General features: G+C 51.5%; 2 protein-coding genes across 3 annotated transcripts in view; one reads left to right on the top strand and one right to left on the bottom strand.

Moving 5' to 3' along the window:
- SLC22A18 (solute carrier family 22 member 18) overlaps positions 1 to 13,170 on the top strand; it is a 70,426-nt gene extending 57,256 nt beyond the window's left edge. The window contains exons 8-10 of one of the 2 annotated variants that reach the window (XM_042038532.1): positions 3,950 to 4,051; positions 7,809 to 7,929; positions 12,882 to 13,170. In XM_042038532.1, coding sequence (XP_041894466.1) covers positions 3,950 to 4,051; positions 7,809 to 7,929; positions 12,882 to 13,069 — 411 coding nt within the window. In that variant the 3' untranslated portion in view covers positions 13,070 to 13,170. The remainder of the gene's footprint in view (positions 1 to 3,949; positions 4,052 to 7,808; positions 7,930 to 12,881) is intronic. The other variant, XM_042038533.1, reaches the window with a different exon arrangement.
- A 1,443-nt stretch (positions 13,171 to 14,613) lies between these two features.
- PHLDA2 (pleckstrin homology like domain family A member 2) lies at positions 14,614 to 16,091 on the bottom strand. The gene is made up of 2 exons (XM_042038534.1): positions 15,527 to 16,091; positions 14,614 to 15,047 (listed from the first exon to the last, which is right to left on the bottom strand). The coding sequence occupies exon 1, from the start codon at positions 15,956 to 15,958 to the stop codon at positions 15,560 to 15,562; it is 399 nt and encodes a 132-aa protein (XP_041894468.1). The 5' UTR covers positions 15,959 to 16,091; the 3' UTR covers positions 14,614 to 15,047; positions 15,527 to 15,559.
- Positions 16,092 to 16,811: the final 720 nt, after the last annotated feature.

The following is a 16,811-nucleotide window of genomic DNA, read 5'->3' as shown; positions in this document are numbered from 1 at the left end:
CCCTCCTGCTCCTCCACAAGACCTGAACTCCTCAAGTGATTTTGGCATCGCTGTGTCAGTAAAACAGCTCCCTTTTCCCCCAGCCAGGGCTTTGCACCACGTTCAGCCCGTGCAGAGAAGCCCTGTGGTTTGTGCTGACCCCCGTGCTCTGCCCCAGCCGGTGCCCACCCGCGCGTCCCTCCCCAGCCGGCGCTCGCCTGGGAACTGCCAGCCGGCACCATTTCAAAGGCGAGATACGGGTCCAGGGCGTGGGAGGCTGCTTCTGATGTGAATCATGCTATCTGTGCTAGGGATGGGGCCCTGCATCTTCTCTACGAGGCTGTACCAGCTTATCGAGCCTGCTGTGTCTGCCTTTCCGACCTTCTCACAGCTTTTCACTTCCAAGCTGTCGGGTGAAAGGGAACTTATTGTTGCTGGGCTCTGTCAAGCTTTCAATTGGTGCTGATGGAAGAATCTTTAGAAACAGTCCCGTGTCTCTGAGCGCAGAGGACCAGCTGAGCATCTGCATAACTCTTCTAACCTCCACAGGTGAGGCCAGCTTCTTGCAGGTGCCAGTCAGCTCAGCAGCAGCTCCGTGCAGTAAGGCTAGTACTTCAAAAGTCTTCTGAAAACTAGCCCCTTGGACCTTCAAACAGAAACAATCTTTTCCATCTTGTAAGGGGTTCCTCAAATTTGTTAGACGTTAACAGTCAAATGGGTAATTGGCCTTTCTGAGCGAATGGGAGCTGCTGCTTTCCCAGAACCAAATGCAATGATAGAGGCAGAGAGTATCTTTCCATGTGATTTGCTGGACTAATGTAACAAATCCCCGGCTTGGTGAATCTAGAAAATGATGAATAGAGATTTGGCTGTCCTTACGCATTTATTGGGAGACTTATTTGCCTTTAAAGGAGAGGGGGGAGAGAAAAAAGGATGAGTTGGTTTTTTCCTGTGACATGTGTACACAGCCACAGGCAGTGCCTGTTATTTCACTTGCAAACAATTTCCTCTCTCTTTTGTTTATTGATGACAGAAGGCATTCCAGCCAGGTACACGGGCTCTTCCCCGACTTCAAAGGAGGTCAGGTTACAAAGGCAAGCACCATCCAGGCAAAATGAAATGCAGGAGGGGAAAGCCCATTGCAGTCGATCTCAAGGGGAGTTTATGTGCAAGGAAAAGCCCAGAACATACCAGTAAGAATAAAAATAAGGATAAATGCCATTTATCAGCTACCAGAGCTTGTCCATGGGAGCGGTGATGGCCAGGTCATCTGGGTTGTCCCTGCTACCTGCTGGTAAAGGCAGCACATGTCCAAAATCTTACATGGGAGAGTGCACATGAACCGCCTTTCACTTTCACCTTCCCACATGTGCCTGCGCAGGCGGTTGCTGCTCATGCAAACTCAGGGGCTCTGCACCCAGGGACAATTGCAGGCTGGAAGTAAATGGGTTTTCAGGTCTAAATTCAGACTGGAAAGTGAGGTCAGAGCTCCTGGTGACTGGAAACGTTATCCAGCACCTAAATCAAGGCTCTGCGTCCAAAATCAGGATGATGGGCCTTGCCTGCCTGGGACTAATGGCTGGATCAGCAGTGCCTGTGCTGGGGAGGGAGGAAGGCAGGCAGCCCAGGTAGCCCATGGTGGGGAACTACCGTCTGTACAACCCAAGGATTGCTGCCCAGACCCAAGGGGAAAGCAGGTGACTTGAGCTCATGCCTGTCCTTGGAAATAGTCTCCTTGCCAAGCTAGTTGATTCAGCAGTGATGTTTTACTTTGTGCTTTTATTGCCACAGCCCAAGCTATGGGAAAGCCCATGGGGAATGCCAGCATTGGCACAAGGACCATCCCTCTGCTCTGCTCGCTCAGGGGACAGCTCATCCTGCACATCTCCAGGTCCTGCCTGCTCAGAGCCTGCCTCTGCTGCAGTGGTGCTTGTTGCCTTCACGCAAGGGCTCGTGTGCAGTGACGGCAACATTTTTGGGAATGCCGCTCCCATGGCCATCGCACCAGGGATGTTGCTGATGATATACCCTAATGACTCAAAGAAGGGCAGGGACAGGGCTGTGCCTGCACGGTGCATCCCAATTAAATACATCATTCAAGTCTGGGCAAATTGGGAAATGTTTCCTCTCCTCCAATGGCTCAGCAGAGCTGAACTGGGGTTCAGGTGATGCCACCCTTGAGTCAATCCATGCCCTGGGACAAGGCTCAGCCCCCATCCCATGTGACTCAGCACAGCCCTGGCTGGGGAGAGCCAGTAGGAGGGACTGGGGAGTTGCAAAAAGTTAATGACAATTCTCCCTTTTTGGAGCACTCAGCTTAATGAAGCATTACTCAGCAGCTTCCCCACCCACCCCCAGAGTAGGAGATGCTGGGCCTGGCATCAGCCTCCTCTCGTGGCCACAGCAGGACTTTTGGTCAGGATGACGCAGGTCACCCTAGGCACTGTCCAAGCCTCGTGCCACAGCAAGTCCGCCAGTGTCCCAGAGGCTGCTTGGCAGGTGACATGACCTGGGAAGGACACACAGAGCCTGTGCCAGTGTCACGCCACAGCTGGGCACACGTGAGCCAAGATCTCGAGCCCTGGCCAGAGGCAGGGACAATGACAAAAAGGAGGCAGGAGCCAGAATGTCTTCCTGGTGTGACGTGCCCTCGTGTCAAAAATCCTTTGTGCTCTGAAGCAAAGGGAAGGGTTGAATTTTGATGGGTTTCCATTCAGTTGTATACTGTTGGAAATATTTTCATTCTGTAGCTATTGTTCTTTATGTCAACTTCATTTTCACTCTCTTACTATTTGCTTTTTGGTTTGGGGTTTTTTTCTCTCTCTTTTTTTTTTTTAATTTGCTTTAGTAATTAAATTAGGTTGTTTTTCCTGGACTGTTTATGATAGATTAACATTTCCTTTCTGCTTAATAACTTGCTTTCTCATTTATTTTGCACTCATTTCCTTTCAGCTGAGTTTGGGTTTCTGCCTCAGGATTAACACAGCAAGGCTGAGTGTAGTGTAGTGTCATTCCCGGTCCAAGCAGACCACTGAAGTTTTCTCCAGGATGGACTGCCACAGAAATGAAGCCCACCAAAGATACCCAACAAAGCATTTTGAACTAGAGTTCTTCTTTCAAGTCAGAGAGGTTTTCATTTGGATCAAACAAACCCTTTCAAGGCAGGGAAAGCTCAGTAGATTCCTATCTGTCCCTTGCAGTCAGTCAGATTTTGTTTTTACCATGATCTCTTCCAGCCTCTCTCCTCCTGTGTCCACTTGGGCCAGCATCACCTGAAGTATGGGAGATGCTGAACAGATAAATAAAAGAGGGAATCCTTGCTCTGCAACGTGCTGGAAAAGTCAAATAATTTCTCAGATTTTAATATTTTGCTCTTCCTTCCCTCCCCTTCCCCCCCAGTTTTTATTTAAAATCTGTAGAACCAGTTCCCCATCCTTTACATCTGCGTGTACTGCTGGGACTGGATATTAGCATCTCCGTCATACTTGTTTCCTGCCTAAAAATTATGAACCACCCAATTTGTATATTTATAGTTTAAAATAATGGCAAGAGAAGGTACAGACATTTTCTTCCTCTGCTCTACAAATGTACAGTTTTTCTTTGGGAGGACTTGCCAAGAATGAAGACCGTGGTATTAACTGTATTTCACAAACACATCATAGGTTAGAAAAGATCATTTGTATCTGCAAGCATTTTTAGAAAGTTTCAGTCACTGTTGCTGAGTAGGCAGTGATGGTAAACTCAGGCATACACACTAAGACTTCCAGCTGATGGGATGGATCTCTCTCTAGAAGGCAAAATGCTTGAAATAATGGATCACATCTTCCAATCATTTACTGTGGTAGTGAGGTCCTTTTTTGTCAAAAAAACCCTGATGGAAGAACCTGTTTCTTTGAAGAAAGTTCTCTTTTGAGTTTGTTTAAATGATGGTAAATATCAGGCTTATGGTGCTTATGTGCTTCTTTGCCAGGTTGTCCAGGGTTTGGTTGTTGGGAAACTCGCTAGTCACTGCACAGAGATGACCCTGCTCAGACTCAGCGTCCTCGTCTTTGCCGGCGTGGGCCTAGGCATGGTAAGGCGGGTGTGAAATCACCCACGAGGCCGTTAATAACGTCACAACCAGTGACATGAGGTCTGTGAGACCTGGCTGTGAGCTCTGCCCCTGGAAATTCCACCTCTGGCTCTCTCGGGTGGTCTTTGGGGCAAGGAAAACCAACTCTCCTGGGCCTCTGTGCAAATAGAGCTGCGCTCAACGTCAGCATTGCGCCAAACCATGATAAAGAGCCGTGTGAGTAATAGTTATGGGGATTAAAAAATATATTAATCTTGCACAGAAACTCGCTAAGTCCCTCCTGAGTCACCGGATTTGCACAGAAATCCTGGCCTGGTCTTGTCAATGACTGCATTTCCTGAACTACCCAGAAAGTAAATGAAGATTACGGTGGGGAAAAATCATTGCCGTTGTATATTGCAGTGAGACAGCGGAGGTTGTGTGCTCTCCTTCTGGGGCTTTATTTTTGTCTAATCCCCCAACATAAGAGTATTTGGGGAAGGAGGTAGCAAGGCAATAATTTTGTTCCTCCATTTTGGGATAAGTGATGTTAGCTGTTGCTGGTTGTGTCCGCGTGGGCAACGGTTGATGCCAACCTCAAACAGTAATTGGAAAAGCGAGTGGATGTAGGCAGCTCTGCTGAGAACAGTGTTTGCTCAGATAAGCCATGTTCAGGGCACTGACAGCTCTGCCCAGGCCATGGGGATGGAGGAAAGGTGCTCACAGTCCCCAGTGGACCCAAAGGACAACTGAGCTGCATCAGCCTTTCAACATTCCCTTGCAGGATTTGGCCTCGAGCCTTGCTGCCAAGACACTGGAGCTCCCACTGCTGCAAGTAGGATGAGTGCCATTCCCACTACCGCAGCCGTGGGGAGGTCAGGGCCAAGTCCTGGAGGGTGTTGAGGTTTGTGGTTCCCAGCTACATGGATGAGATGAGGCACCTACACACCTTAGCTAATCTGAGGCTAAATCGTGTCTGCGATGAGGCTGGGAAGGGAGGATGCATGCCGACCAAGGGTTGGCTCTGCAGATGGAGCGTGGTCCCTCTGCCTGGGATTTTGGAGGCTCACGGGGATTCTGTCAGGTGTAGAATGCTTGGGAAGGGTCTCTTCCAGTTGGTGGCATGCTGTTTTGGCTGAAATCAATATGCCCCCTTAACATGGGACATCTGCACAGAGCTTGATGCTTCTGAGCATGGCCTGGGAAGGACTTTAAAGGTCTCCCCACTGGTTTTGGGTCATTTGTGGGAGTAATTAGGTGGGACTAAGGCGGACCTGGCCCATCTGGAGAGCTGAGCACCCCTGACTGGTACAGGGCAGGGACTGAATCCTTGTGCTGAAGTCTGGTCCCATGGGAATCAGGTAGAGCAGCAAGATGAATTATATGTTTTCTGTGGACTGAGGTGTCACTGACCTCCAGGGAGGGCTGGAGTCAGGTGGAGGTAGGAGAGAAAGCCTTGATGGAAGTGGAGGGGCACACGGGGCAGCCCACATGTCCCAGGGCAGGAAGGCTCACGTTGGCTGCACAGGAGGAGAACGAGGAGCCAGGAAGGGAAATCATCTTAGAGCTGGCAATTATGCCAAACCCGGAGGGCTGTGGACATCCTGACAGCACGGGCCTGGGGACAAGGGTCAGCAGTGACTTCCCACAAGAACTATTCATAGGCAAATGCAGCTGCGATCCTCTTTGCCTGGGATGCCTTGTTAAAAATGCTCTGTCCAAGTGGCTGCCAGGAAAACATCCGCTTCTGGGGTGGCTTTCTGTCTCGGTGGGGAGGAGTGCTGTCACAGCAGCAGCCCCAAATGCAGAAGTTACTGGGTGAAGCTTTTAATCCTGCACAGCTGCTGGTGGAGGAGTATCCCACCTGCTGTGCCCTTGCAGCATGTGGCCTCCAAATGCAGCAGTTCCCCTCCCCGAAGGATAGAAGTGAGGAGAAAAGCTAGCTGTTAAGAAAAGACACTCCAGAACTCATCCTGATGTCACTGGGAGGGGAGGTGGGCTGAAGCGTTTTTGGAAGGCTGGCACAAGCAGCAGCAGACAGACAGCACTGCAGCTGGGAAGAGGCTGCAGGATAATCCCAGCAACAGGCAGCTGGAGAAGGGAAGGGGTGGGCTGGGAGCTCAGCAATAACACCTGGATGAGGAGAGGAGGGAAGAACCAGTGTCTGATCTGCAGATGTGAGCTGGGAGAGCGTAGGCAGGGCTGTAGTAGGAGGGCTTGGCAGTTGTGATGGGGAAGTTTTTCCCTTTGTCTGAAGGCACGGCTGTGCCTCATCCTGCCTTGCTGCCTGCATTTCCCAGGCATTTGCTTTTTCAGTTGTCTGCTGAGGCTCCTGGTTCTGCCTCTCACCTAAAAAATGCTTTCAGATCTGCTCACCTCAAAAAAACTACTCACTACCCAGCAGCTGAGGAGAGGAAAGACTGGGCTCTGCCTGGCTCTGTTCTCCCTCAGCCCCAGGGAAGTGAGGAGCCATTTCCCCTTGTTTCACAGGAGACACAGACATGCCTCTGCTCTTTTCTGCTCATTTGCTCCAGCCCATGAAGGAGTCTGTACAAAGCAGGAGGGATTAAAACTTTAAAACTGATTTTTTCTATGAGCTCCACAATGTTGTCCTGCAATGACATTTGCCCTAGCAAGGAATTACTCTCCTTCCTTTTGTTTATGTACCAAATACCTGTTCCTCTGTCTTTGTTCTCTGGTTCCTTAATCAGAAGTGCCTAGATCTTAACCAAAATCCAGGCGAAGAGCCCCTTTGAGGAGAAAAACCTGGCTGTGTGTGACTCTAGAGGGGAACTAGGAATAAACCTCAACATTTCCAAGTCATTAGTGAGCAATGTCTCTGGGCTCCTCCATCTTCTGTAGCCAAGAGGCAGGGACCAGATCTTAGGGCAGAGAACCCCAGAGAATGAAACTTCTGGCTAAACCAGTGACAGAAATGTTTTCCAGCCACAATAACTCACCTTGAGACATGGGTTAGGGCAGGAGACTTGCAATAAAGGGGGAATTTCCTTTCCATGCCCCAGAGAAATCCATTCATTTGACCAGCAGGGCTTGTGAATGAGCCGGGAGCTACTCCAGCCCTACAGCTTAGGGAGCCTCACCGCTTTTGTTTCAGCATTAAACAGCTGGAGGGATGTCTCTGCTAAGAATATGTGCAATAACAAAATCATTACTCTCCCTAATTATGCTCGCTAATGTGCACTCATGGCCAGAAGACCTATTCCAGATTACTGAATTCGGTGAATTTATTAGCGGGGAAGCAGCAGAACAGGATTAGAAATCCCAAAGGTACGGTGTTACATAATACACCGTGCTCATTTATTTTGACAGGCTCAGTTTAGTTTTAATTATTTATGATAATGAACCAAAAAGCCTTCTCTAGGCTGTTTTGTATAAGTAATGGAAGCTTCCTGAAGTACACCACACACATCTGCTGTTCAACATTTCCTCGGGAGTTGGACAGAAGACAGAGGGAAGGGTGCAGGGACGTCACTAATTCCCAGACACTAAAAATACCCCCAGCAGTGCCGGGGAAATGTGCTGCCAGATTGTAGGGTATCGTTTGCTCCACATGCTTGGAATAATTCACTGCAGACAAATGGCAGGCAGTGAAAGACCCCGCAACGGCCAAAGCCGCACCGCCATGTATCATTTGTGGCTCCCACAGTTTACCCAAGTCATGGGCTTGACTCATGATTTTCTTCCAGGTGGTTTCTTGCCACAAAGTCACAGTTTGTGCCCTCTAATGATCTGTGGTCCGTTGTGTCCTGTCCCCTAGGCCCTGATGAGGACCGTGTGGCACTACTGCATCATTGCGGTGCCGCTGGTGTTTGCCTTCAGCATGCTGGCCACCATCACTGACAGCATCCTCACCAAGGCTGTGCCCTCCTCTGACACAGGTAAGACTCACCAAAAACGATCAGACTGGCATTTTCTCAGTTTTGAGTCCATTGGGCACTTCCCAGCTCCCACCACAGCTGTGGAGCACTGGGGCACACTCCTGGTGACCGCCCAGATCTGGCTGGGCATGCAGGGGGTGTCAGCAGAGCAGGTGAACACAGACTGGTGGGGCTAATACAGGATGGACTTGAACAACCTTGAGCAAGCATCCCACGATCCAGTGCTTCCAGTCCTGTGCTGCCTGCTGACCTTCACAGTGGTGGGCACCGAAAGGGAAGGCTTTCCCAAACTCTCTCTCCTTTCCATGGAAAGCCAAGGTATGTCAAAAAAACCAAAAAACACTGCTCTTTCACTGTGACAGTGACAGAGAGGGCTGCTTGTACACACCTTTTAACATAGGCCATCAGGAGGGGATTCTGGATTACTCTTTGCACACATGCTTTGCCTGATGCAGTAATTGCCCCTCTCTCTCTGTTTTGGCCTTGTTTCAGTCAGAATTCCTGTATTTCTCCATGCAAGACAGCAGTGGTAGACACTTAAATCTTTATACCCGGGGCTTTAGTTTTGTTGATGAAGGAAATATGCCTACATTATTGTCATGGGAGCCTGGCTGAGTTTGTGCCAGGATGGAGCTGGCTTAACCCAGTTTGATGTCTTTTGCTCAAGCCCTTTCAGGGTTTGCTCCCAGAGCAGGTACCCAAGAGTGTCTCTGCTTTAGCTGAGGCTGTCTGGGATGCCAGTCTGCACCCTTCATCTTCCGTAGCAGCTGCCTGAGGAGATACCTCTGTGCAGACCCTACCAAGAATGCGAGCTGTAGTTTGCACAACCCATTAGTGAAGTTTATAAAGCACTTTTGAGATGCTTCTGGGTGAAGAGCTTTTCTGAAAATCACTTCAGTAGTTTATTTGTAGAGGACCCACTGCATCTCCTACAAATGCTGGGAGCCTGTGATTTTTGAGTGGGATATTTCTACCTGGGAGAACCACTTAGCCCCAGTCTTCACCTCCCTGGGAAGAGTCTCAGCTCCTCTGCTCAGCCAGGAAGAAAATTTGCTGCTTCATGACTTGGAGCAATGTTCATGTGAGGGAGAACCAGGGGGGAAGGGCACCAAGCAGCTTTGGGACGCACAACCAAGCTGGAAATCATCCAGGCTCTTCTCAAAGGGATTTTGTGAGGAAAATCAGAGCATTAGCTTTTGGAGCCTGGAGGCAAGCTTTGGTCAGAGGAGGAAAATGGGTTTAGTTGCCTCACCCTGCTCCCTGCTTGCATATGTTGTTGGGCCAGCCTGTGCCTCGGCAGGATGGAGGCAGTCTGCAGAGCTGTGCAGATGCTCAGGAGCAGGTTGCAGGTCATCAGGGGATGCCATGGGCTACCGAGGGCTTCCCCCTGCCCGTCCATCCTGGGCTGATGTCACACCAAGTGCTACTACAAATGCAGAGTTACAGCTGGCTCAAAACTGGGCATACCACAGAGGGACGCTCTGGCACAGAGGACTGTGGCACTGGGGGAAAACCTTGTCTCTGCCACTCCTCCCTGGCCCTCACTTTTCAAACTGTGCTTTTTCCTTGCAACTTTTCTGGGGGAAGAGACATCTAATGGTCTTGTGCTTGTTTTGGATGTACCCGGGCAGGGGCCGGGGCGAAGGCAGGAATGCCTGACACAGCAGAGCCGGCAGGCAGCCTTTCCACAGCAGCTGCAGCAGTGATGGTGTGGGTGTCTCGCAGAGAAATGCAGCTATTAAAATGCCTGCCATCCATCCCTGGCCGTGGGTGGCACCCCGCAAAGGCTGCTCCACCCATACAGCAGCCTAAAGGCTGCTCCTTCCTCTGCGAGCCCGAGACCGGCTCTGCAAAGAGAGTTTTTAGGTGGCACATTAGAAACCCTCACTGTGAGCATGGAAATCTGGTTTCATGGAAAAGCTTTGCTGTCGCTGTGTCAAAAACCTTGGCACTCACTTGCAACAACTTTTAGTTGATGCAAGGAAATCACACATTGAGAATTTGCCTTTGGAAGGATCACTTTTGAGCCTTGCTGCTGTCTTTTCCTGATGTTTTTGTCAGCTTCCAGCCTGCAGAACCCGTGGAGGTTTTTCTTCCGGTCAGGAAAAGGCTTTCTGAAGGAGCTGGAGTTTGGGCTGAGCTCAGGTGTCCATCTCAGCACGGGGCTGGGATGAATGGGGCGTTGCAGGAGTGTAGCCTGTCCGCCCTTGCTAGACACTGAGTCACCTTGCATTTTAAATAGGCGTCTTGGAAAGCGAGCAGTGGGAGGTGGCAGAGCACCATCCCTTGCACCCATCAGCCTGCTTTAGATCCGATCCAAGGTTGCTTCCGTCCAAGTCTGATGAGTTTGGCGCTTGCTCTTTGCTTATGGCTCAGGCTTTGCGCAGAAGCAAAGGTAGCAGAAATGATTTAATTAGTTTCCGTTTGATTGGTTTTTTTCCTTCTCTTCATCTTCAAAGGCAGGAAGAGAAAATTCAGCCCCACATGTACGTGCTGTTCAGCTGGACGCGTGAGCTGGTGGGAGGGCAGCCCCGAGCCCAGGGGGAGTTGCATTCACAAAAGCACTCCTTGTCAACCCTGGTCCTTCCCCAAGAATGGAGGTCTTGTTCCTGCACAGATCCCCCCTGCTCCCGGGGGAGGGAGGCAGGAAGCCCAGCAGAGCCTCCATGTGTAACGGGCCCGTGTGTCCTGATTTTATTTGTGCGTCAGAACCTGGGGAGGAGAATTCGCAGCCAGGCGGGGCTCGGGGCACTGAACCCCTCAGCTTTGCTCGAGCTTTGCAGGTTCAAAGGCACCCGCTGGCGACAGTGACCTAATGGTTACACCCGATTGCCCCATGGGCGTGTGGCTGATCTGGGCCAGCACCATCATCTGAGCGAGGCAACAGGATGTGAGCTGGAAAGGAGTCGCCCGTCTTGGAGAGCTGCCAGCACCCAGCCCTGAAACCTGCGGGAGCAGAGGAGAGCTGGGGTGGGAGGGGAGGATGGGCTCCCAGCCGGCACAGGTCATGCCAGGTATGGGGAAAAGGAAGGGAAAAAAGCTGGAGAGGGAGAAAAAAGATCAGGGAAGATGCAGAAGGTGGGGTGGCTATGGCAAAGAAGGTGAGCATGTGCGTTGGCTGAGCTGCGCGAAGCAACGCAGGAAATTTTCTGCTGATGCGTTGACTTGTCCCAGTTAAAGGTCTTGCCTTAAATGAGATCCATCACATGTGCAGCTTTGCCACAGAGCCACGGCCATGATGCAGAGCTGAGATTTACAATGTCCCAAAGCCTGGGGGTGTCTGACACGAGGGATCTAATTTAAGCCCATTAAACAGAAATTATCGTTCTCAGCAACATGTTGGAGAAGTGCAGAGGGAGAGCCCAGCCTTTTAAGACGATGGATTTCTGTTCCAGAAAAAAAAAAAAAAGGAAAGGGAAAAAAGTGCCTCCTCAATCATAAGAGCCAGTTTGGCAATTGCACGTAGTAATTAGTTTAATTCAAATACCTAGAGGGGAAAAAATAATTGCAAAACCTGCCCAGAGAGTTTGGTGGTTGTGGGATGGTTCCCATTGGCAAAGGGTCAAGGCAAGGTCCCACCCATGGCCTTTGTGTTCCCATGCGCGGGAGGAGAGCTCGGCAGCGCTTCCCGGGAGATTTCCCTCTCCACATGGTTACACCCTTGGCTTGGGCTCATTGCACAAGTATTTTAAGCATGCTGATAAAAGCCCAGCAGTCGCTGCCCAGCATTACGCGAACACCTGGCTGCCTGTTCTCTCTGGGAGCTTGGGGATCATTTCCCCGTGGCTGCCCACGTTAAATATTGCATTCAGCTCCCTATCTTCTTGCATACAGGACAGCATTCTCCTCATCCTTCCCAGGTGCGTGGCGACAACACCTCAGCGTGTGTCTTAGTGGAAAACTGATGCCAGCAGCCCAAATAATCATACTGATAGCAAAAAAATTATTGCAAACATCATTTCAGAGCTGGGCACAAGTTTATTGAATATGCTGCCAGCTTGCTGTTCCTCCAGTGTTGGGGGCTAATGATTTTCTGGCTGGCTGGGTGTTTTCTGCTCCTCTGAACATGACAGCTGTCCTGAACAAAGACTGCAGGACAAAAGAGCATACTGGGTGTGCGTGGGACAGCCTTGTGTCCCAGGGGATGTCCTGGCCATCCATCTGCACATGGAAAAAAACCTTGCCTTTGCCAAACTGGAGGTGCTTCCCCATCCACCGGGTTCCTGTTAAGGATGCAAATGTGAGGGCTGCTGGAGGGGGAACCGGCCCAGCCGGGCGAAGGGCTCGCATATCCATCCAAATGGAAATATCCGCTCTTTTTGCAAAGGGGGATGGGGGAATATCTCGAGGGGGTTCTGTCTTTATCTATAGTTTTATTTATTTATTCTTAAAGACCTAGTTAGCCTCAACCCTCTCACTCCTGCTAGAGAGCTGTTTCTCTATTTCACACTAGAGAATAAATGGCAGTAGTAGCTTGGGTGGAACAGGGCCCACTCAGGTAATTAGGAGATTGGAAGAATCTGTGTGATTTGCTAGGAAGGCTCAAACATGACCCTAAAAATCACGTCTCCATCCCTAATCCCATGCAGTAGTTACCAGCCCTGATGGGTGCGATGTGCAGCAGCATGCTCTGGTGCCAAAGGCATCCCTGGACGCTGGTGACGGCAGTGGTGAGCACCCACTTGCCTTTTGGGCAGTGCTGTGATTGCCCAGACCACTCAGGGAACAGCTGAGCTGGCTCGTGGTGGAAACTGATCCCCACGCCTGCAGGAGTCCCTAACCAGAACAAACCCTAATTGGACCGCTATAAATTAATGCAAGAAATTATTTGAAGTGATTTGCTACTACTGCAGGGGAGCAGCATCAGGGATGAAGGGGATCCCGTGTGCTCTTCTCTGCTTTTCCATGCCAGGACTTGCTCTCACCCTGTGTGTCTCTGCCATCTCTCCTAGGTGCCATGCTTGGGATTTGCGCCTCAGTGCAGCCCTTGACCCGGACGGTGGGTCCAACCATTGGTGGAGTTTTATATAAACAATTTGGAGTCTCCTCCTTCGGATATTTACAGCTAATGGTCAATTTAGGTTTGTTTGTTTACCTCTTAAGGAGTAAAATCCCACTGGGAGAGATGAAAAGCCAATAATACAGTTGCAAGAAAGTAACCCCCTTATTTTTTCCAAGTAAATGAATTCTTGAGTTTTATTTTTGATTCTGTAAACCTAGAATAAAATAATTTGAACAATCCTTGTATTTTGTCAACATTTCCATCTAGAGTAAGGGACAGATCAGTTTGCAAAGGTCTTGGAGCCACACAGGAGCAACTGGGGGCCATGGGACCCCTGGAGCTATCAGGTTCCCCCCAATTCCCCCCCCTGCAGCAGTGGCTGTCATGGCAGGCAACAGCCCCAGACCCTCAGCTGTTGTCAGGCAGCATTCCTGCTTGGATTCACTGAAACTGGAGGGATTAGGAGCCAGTGGCTTTGCTCTGGTTTGGCCTTTTATTTCACCGCCCTGAAATTGTACCAAGAAAAAATGGGGGGTAAAACACATCTGCTTTTGAGCATTGTTTTGCTGCATTAAATGCACCTCCAGCATTCTCAGGTTAGAGAGGGCATGGAGGCCAAAGGCTTTCAGGTGCTGTGGCCAGAGGTTTGCTACATCCACAGCTCAGTCATGTGCAACCCTGCCTCTGCACAAGCTGCCAGCAAGGAGCAAGGAGGATGCAAAGCCCCGACGCACCAGGCTGCAGTGCCAGAGCCTCCCTGCTGCCTCCAGAAACTGGGCCAACCCTCCTTCCAGGTTTTTTCCCCCTTCCTGTACTAAGTCTCTCTTGCTCTAACTACAGGCTTATGCAATTGCATACTTTCTAACTTCCTCTAGTGCAGTCTCCTGCAAGAATTGCGCTGATATTGGGAAGGGGAAATTACCTATTGGAAATGACCGAGTTTGGAGCAAGTATTTTGCCTGCTACACTCACAGTCCTGACTGCGGGAGTCGAGTCGTGTGCTGCAGCATTGCTCTTGAGGAAGCCCAGGTCAGTTAGTGAGAATTAAGCCTCACAAAAGAAAACTTCAGTACTTTGATCCAAAAAAATCAGCAGATTTTTTTCTCCACGCTTCTTGGTCCGGGTGTTATAGGAAAAGAGCCTGCCTCCTTTTCTTCAGTTATCCTGGAGAAATTTAACTCTGGCTAGAGACTGGAGAGGTGAAGGAAGAGAGGAGAGCGAGTTCAGCTTGCTTTGCTACAAAGCTGAGGAATCCATGGAGCGTTGGCGCTCTTATTTCGAAACCAAGAATCCAGTTTTGTGCCTTAGCACACCACTAAGCTATGGGGGCTGGGGGAGGACGCAGGGCATTCGCAAAGGGCAGCATTTTCATGTGGCAGGGAGCTCCTGCGCCTTCTGCAGCTGCCGTTACTCAATTTTATGGGAAAGAGCTTCTAGAGGAGCACTTAAGCAAGCTGTGGTAGGCTTTTCTATCTCCACCACTGACCAGAACTGAACCTCAACACCTTTTCTCTCCCTGGTCGGGAGACGAGGTCAAACACAAACAGGTTATCTGGGCTTTCTCCACCTCCCACTGCCCAGCCTAGGGCACCAAAAAGCCAAGCCTTACCCACTCTTTTTAAGCCACTTCACCACTGCCATGTCCACAGATATGCCTCAACAAAAGTTACTGCAGCCCAGAGTACAGTAATAAAAAGTGAACATTTCAAGTAATTTATTTGGAATGGACACATTAATGCAAAAGCAATATTAAGACCAGTAACTGCTGAAAGACATTCAACAAAATAAATACAAATATAGATACTACAAATAATTTAAACTGTGTTTAACACCACCAGTCAGTGTTGAATCTTCCTTGCATCTCATAAATAGAAGATAATAGTTCACAAAGCTGTGCCACTCAGAACACGTGGACGCTTTGCTAGAAGTCCTGTATGAAAGTCTTTGGTTTTTCTTTATGCATCTCAGGCAAAGCTCAGGGCTCTTTGCTCAGCAGCCACAACGGGCTTGGAGAAAACCAAGCTGCTTCCAGCTCTCTTCTTTGCTTTCCTTCATTGGTACCCTGTCCCATTTCAGTCCAAGACACTCGATCTGGTTTATCATCCAGTGGTATGCTCTAAAAGTACCAAGAGAAAGTGGGTTAGTTAAACAAGCAGGACAGAGAGGCACAGAAAAAAAATGGGGGGCTTTAAAGGGAGAGTAAGCATGAAGCATTTATTTTCACAGATTGTTTTTTAGCAGATTCTGTGAGGAAAGCACTGCCAAGTGCCATTTCTTATTCCCCGCCACCCCCACGCCGTCCTCTCAGCACACTGCAGAAGTCCGGCTGCCAGCAGAAATTCCGCGCGATGCATGGGAAAGGGGGCCAAAGCCGCTGCGATGGCTCGGGCCAAGGCAGCGCTCCCCGAAAGCCCCGCGCTGGCGCGGCCGGGCAGCACGGCCCGGCTTCGGGGCGCGGCCGGGGGTCCCTCCGGCCAGAACGGGGCCCGTCCGGCTGCCCGAAGCGGGCGCAGGGGAGTAAAATAATTTAAAAAGATCGAAGGAAAAGCCCACGAAGAGGCGCGGCAGCAGCGCCGAGGGGCCGGGCGGGCTCACCTGGGGCCGGGCCGGCCGGGCGGGCGGCGGCGCTCAGGGCGCCCGGGCCAGCCGCCGCTCCTGGGTGCCCGCCGCCTGCTCCATCTCCTGGCGGCTCTTGAAGTCCTGGATGGCCCGCTTGTTCTGGAAGTCGATGAGGGCCATGGTGATGGAGGCGTTCCAGCAGCTCTGGTCCGGACACCGAAAGTCAATCTCCTTGCGGTCTTTGGTGACGATGGTGAAGTAGATGTACTTGCCCGTGCGCTCCACGCAGTCCACCTTGAGGATGGAGCCGAAGCCCAGCTCCTTGCCCTTGGCCCGCTTGTGCCCGTCGGGGAAGAGACTGAGGCTGTCCTTGGTCAGCACCACCAGCTTCTTCTTCCACAGCTGGAAAAGGCTGTCGCTCCGCTTCTCCAGCTCGCCCTCGCGGATCACCTCGGCTTGCATCTTCATCCTCGCTTCCCGGCGGTGGCTCCGGCTGTTGCTCCGACTGCTGCTCGAGCGGCGATGACCGAGCCCAGGCGCGATGGGAACAATTTATTGCAATGAATCAGCGCCGGGCGCCTTCCGGTGCCTCCCCCGGGGAGCCCGGCCCGCCGCCCCCTCCCGCCCCGCCTCCCGCCCGCCCCCCGGCCCGCGCTCCCCGCCCGCTGCCGCCCGTGCCCGCGGGGCTGCGGGGATGGGGCCGGCGGGGGGAGTCCCCCGGGAAACGTGGGGAGGGTTCTGGGGGCTGCCCCGGGTGGGCCGGGTGTGGGGAGGGGGTGCCTCCCCCAGGGATTGCCTCCTGGAGGGCCCCGTCTCCGCTGCTGCCGTGCGCAGGGGCACAGCGGCCACCGCATGGGGGGACCCCAATCCTGTCTGTCCACTCCCCTCCCCACCCATGTTTTCTCTGCTCGTCAGGGATACCCCTCGCCCACGGTGAGCATGGGGCCACTGTGATCTGAGACAGCCCTCATCTTGCCCCTCTGAGCACTCCCTGCCACTTCTCAGATCCCCACTGGGGTACACGATGCTCCCAAAACCCTGTTCCTAGGGGGCTGGATCTGGGCACCTTCACAGCATTGGATCTGCCCTGGCATCATCTCCACCTGGGGCAGAGGGGTCCAAGCCTCGCCTGTGGTGGGTTTCTGCCATCTCCCATGGGCATCCGGTCTGAGTCCAGCCCCTGGTCACCCCAAGAGACTCAGCCAGGGTCTGACCAAGCCCACCAGCTTCATTTGAGGCCCTGCCTCCTGCCAGCTCTGCACCATCACCATCAGCCCTTCCTTTGTCCTTTCCTCAGGGCAACCCACCTCTCCGGTTTTGC

The sequence above is a fragment of the Corvus kubaryi genome, unplaced genomic scaffold (assembly GCF_017639235.1).
Source record: "Corvus kubaryi isolate FWS band 111438036 unplaced genomic scaffold, C.kubaryi_AGA036_p1.0 37392, whole genome shotgun sequence".
Taxonomy (NCBI): domain Eukaryota; kingdom Metazoa; phylum Chordata; class Aves; order Passeriformes; family Corvidae; genus Corvus; species Corvus kubaryi.
The sequence above is the reverse complement of the archived record's forward strand: the minus strand, read 5'-3'. Positions and strand labels throughout refer to the sequence as shown.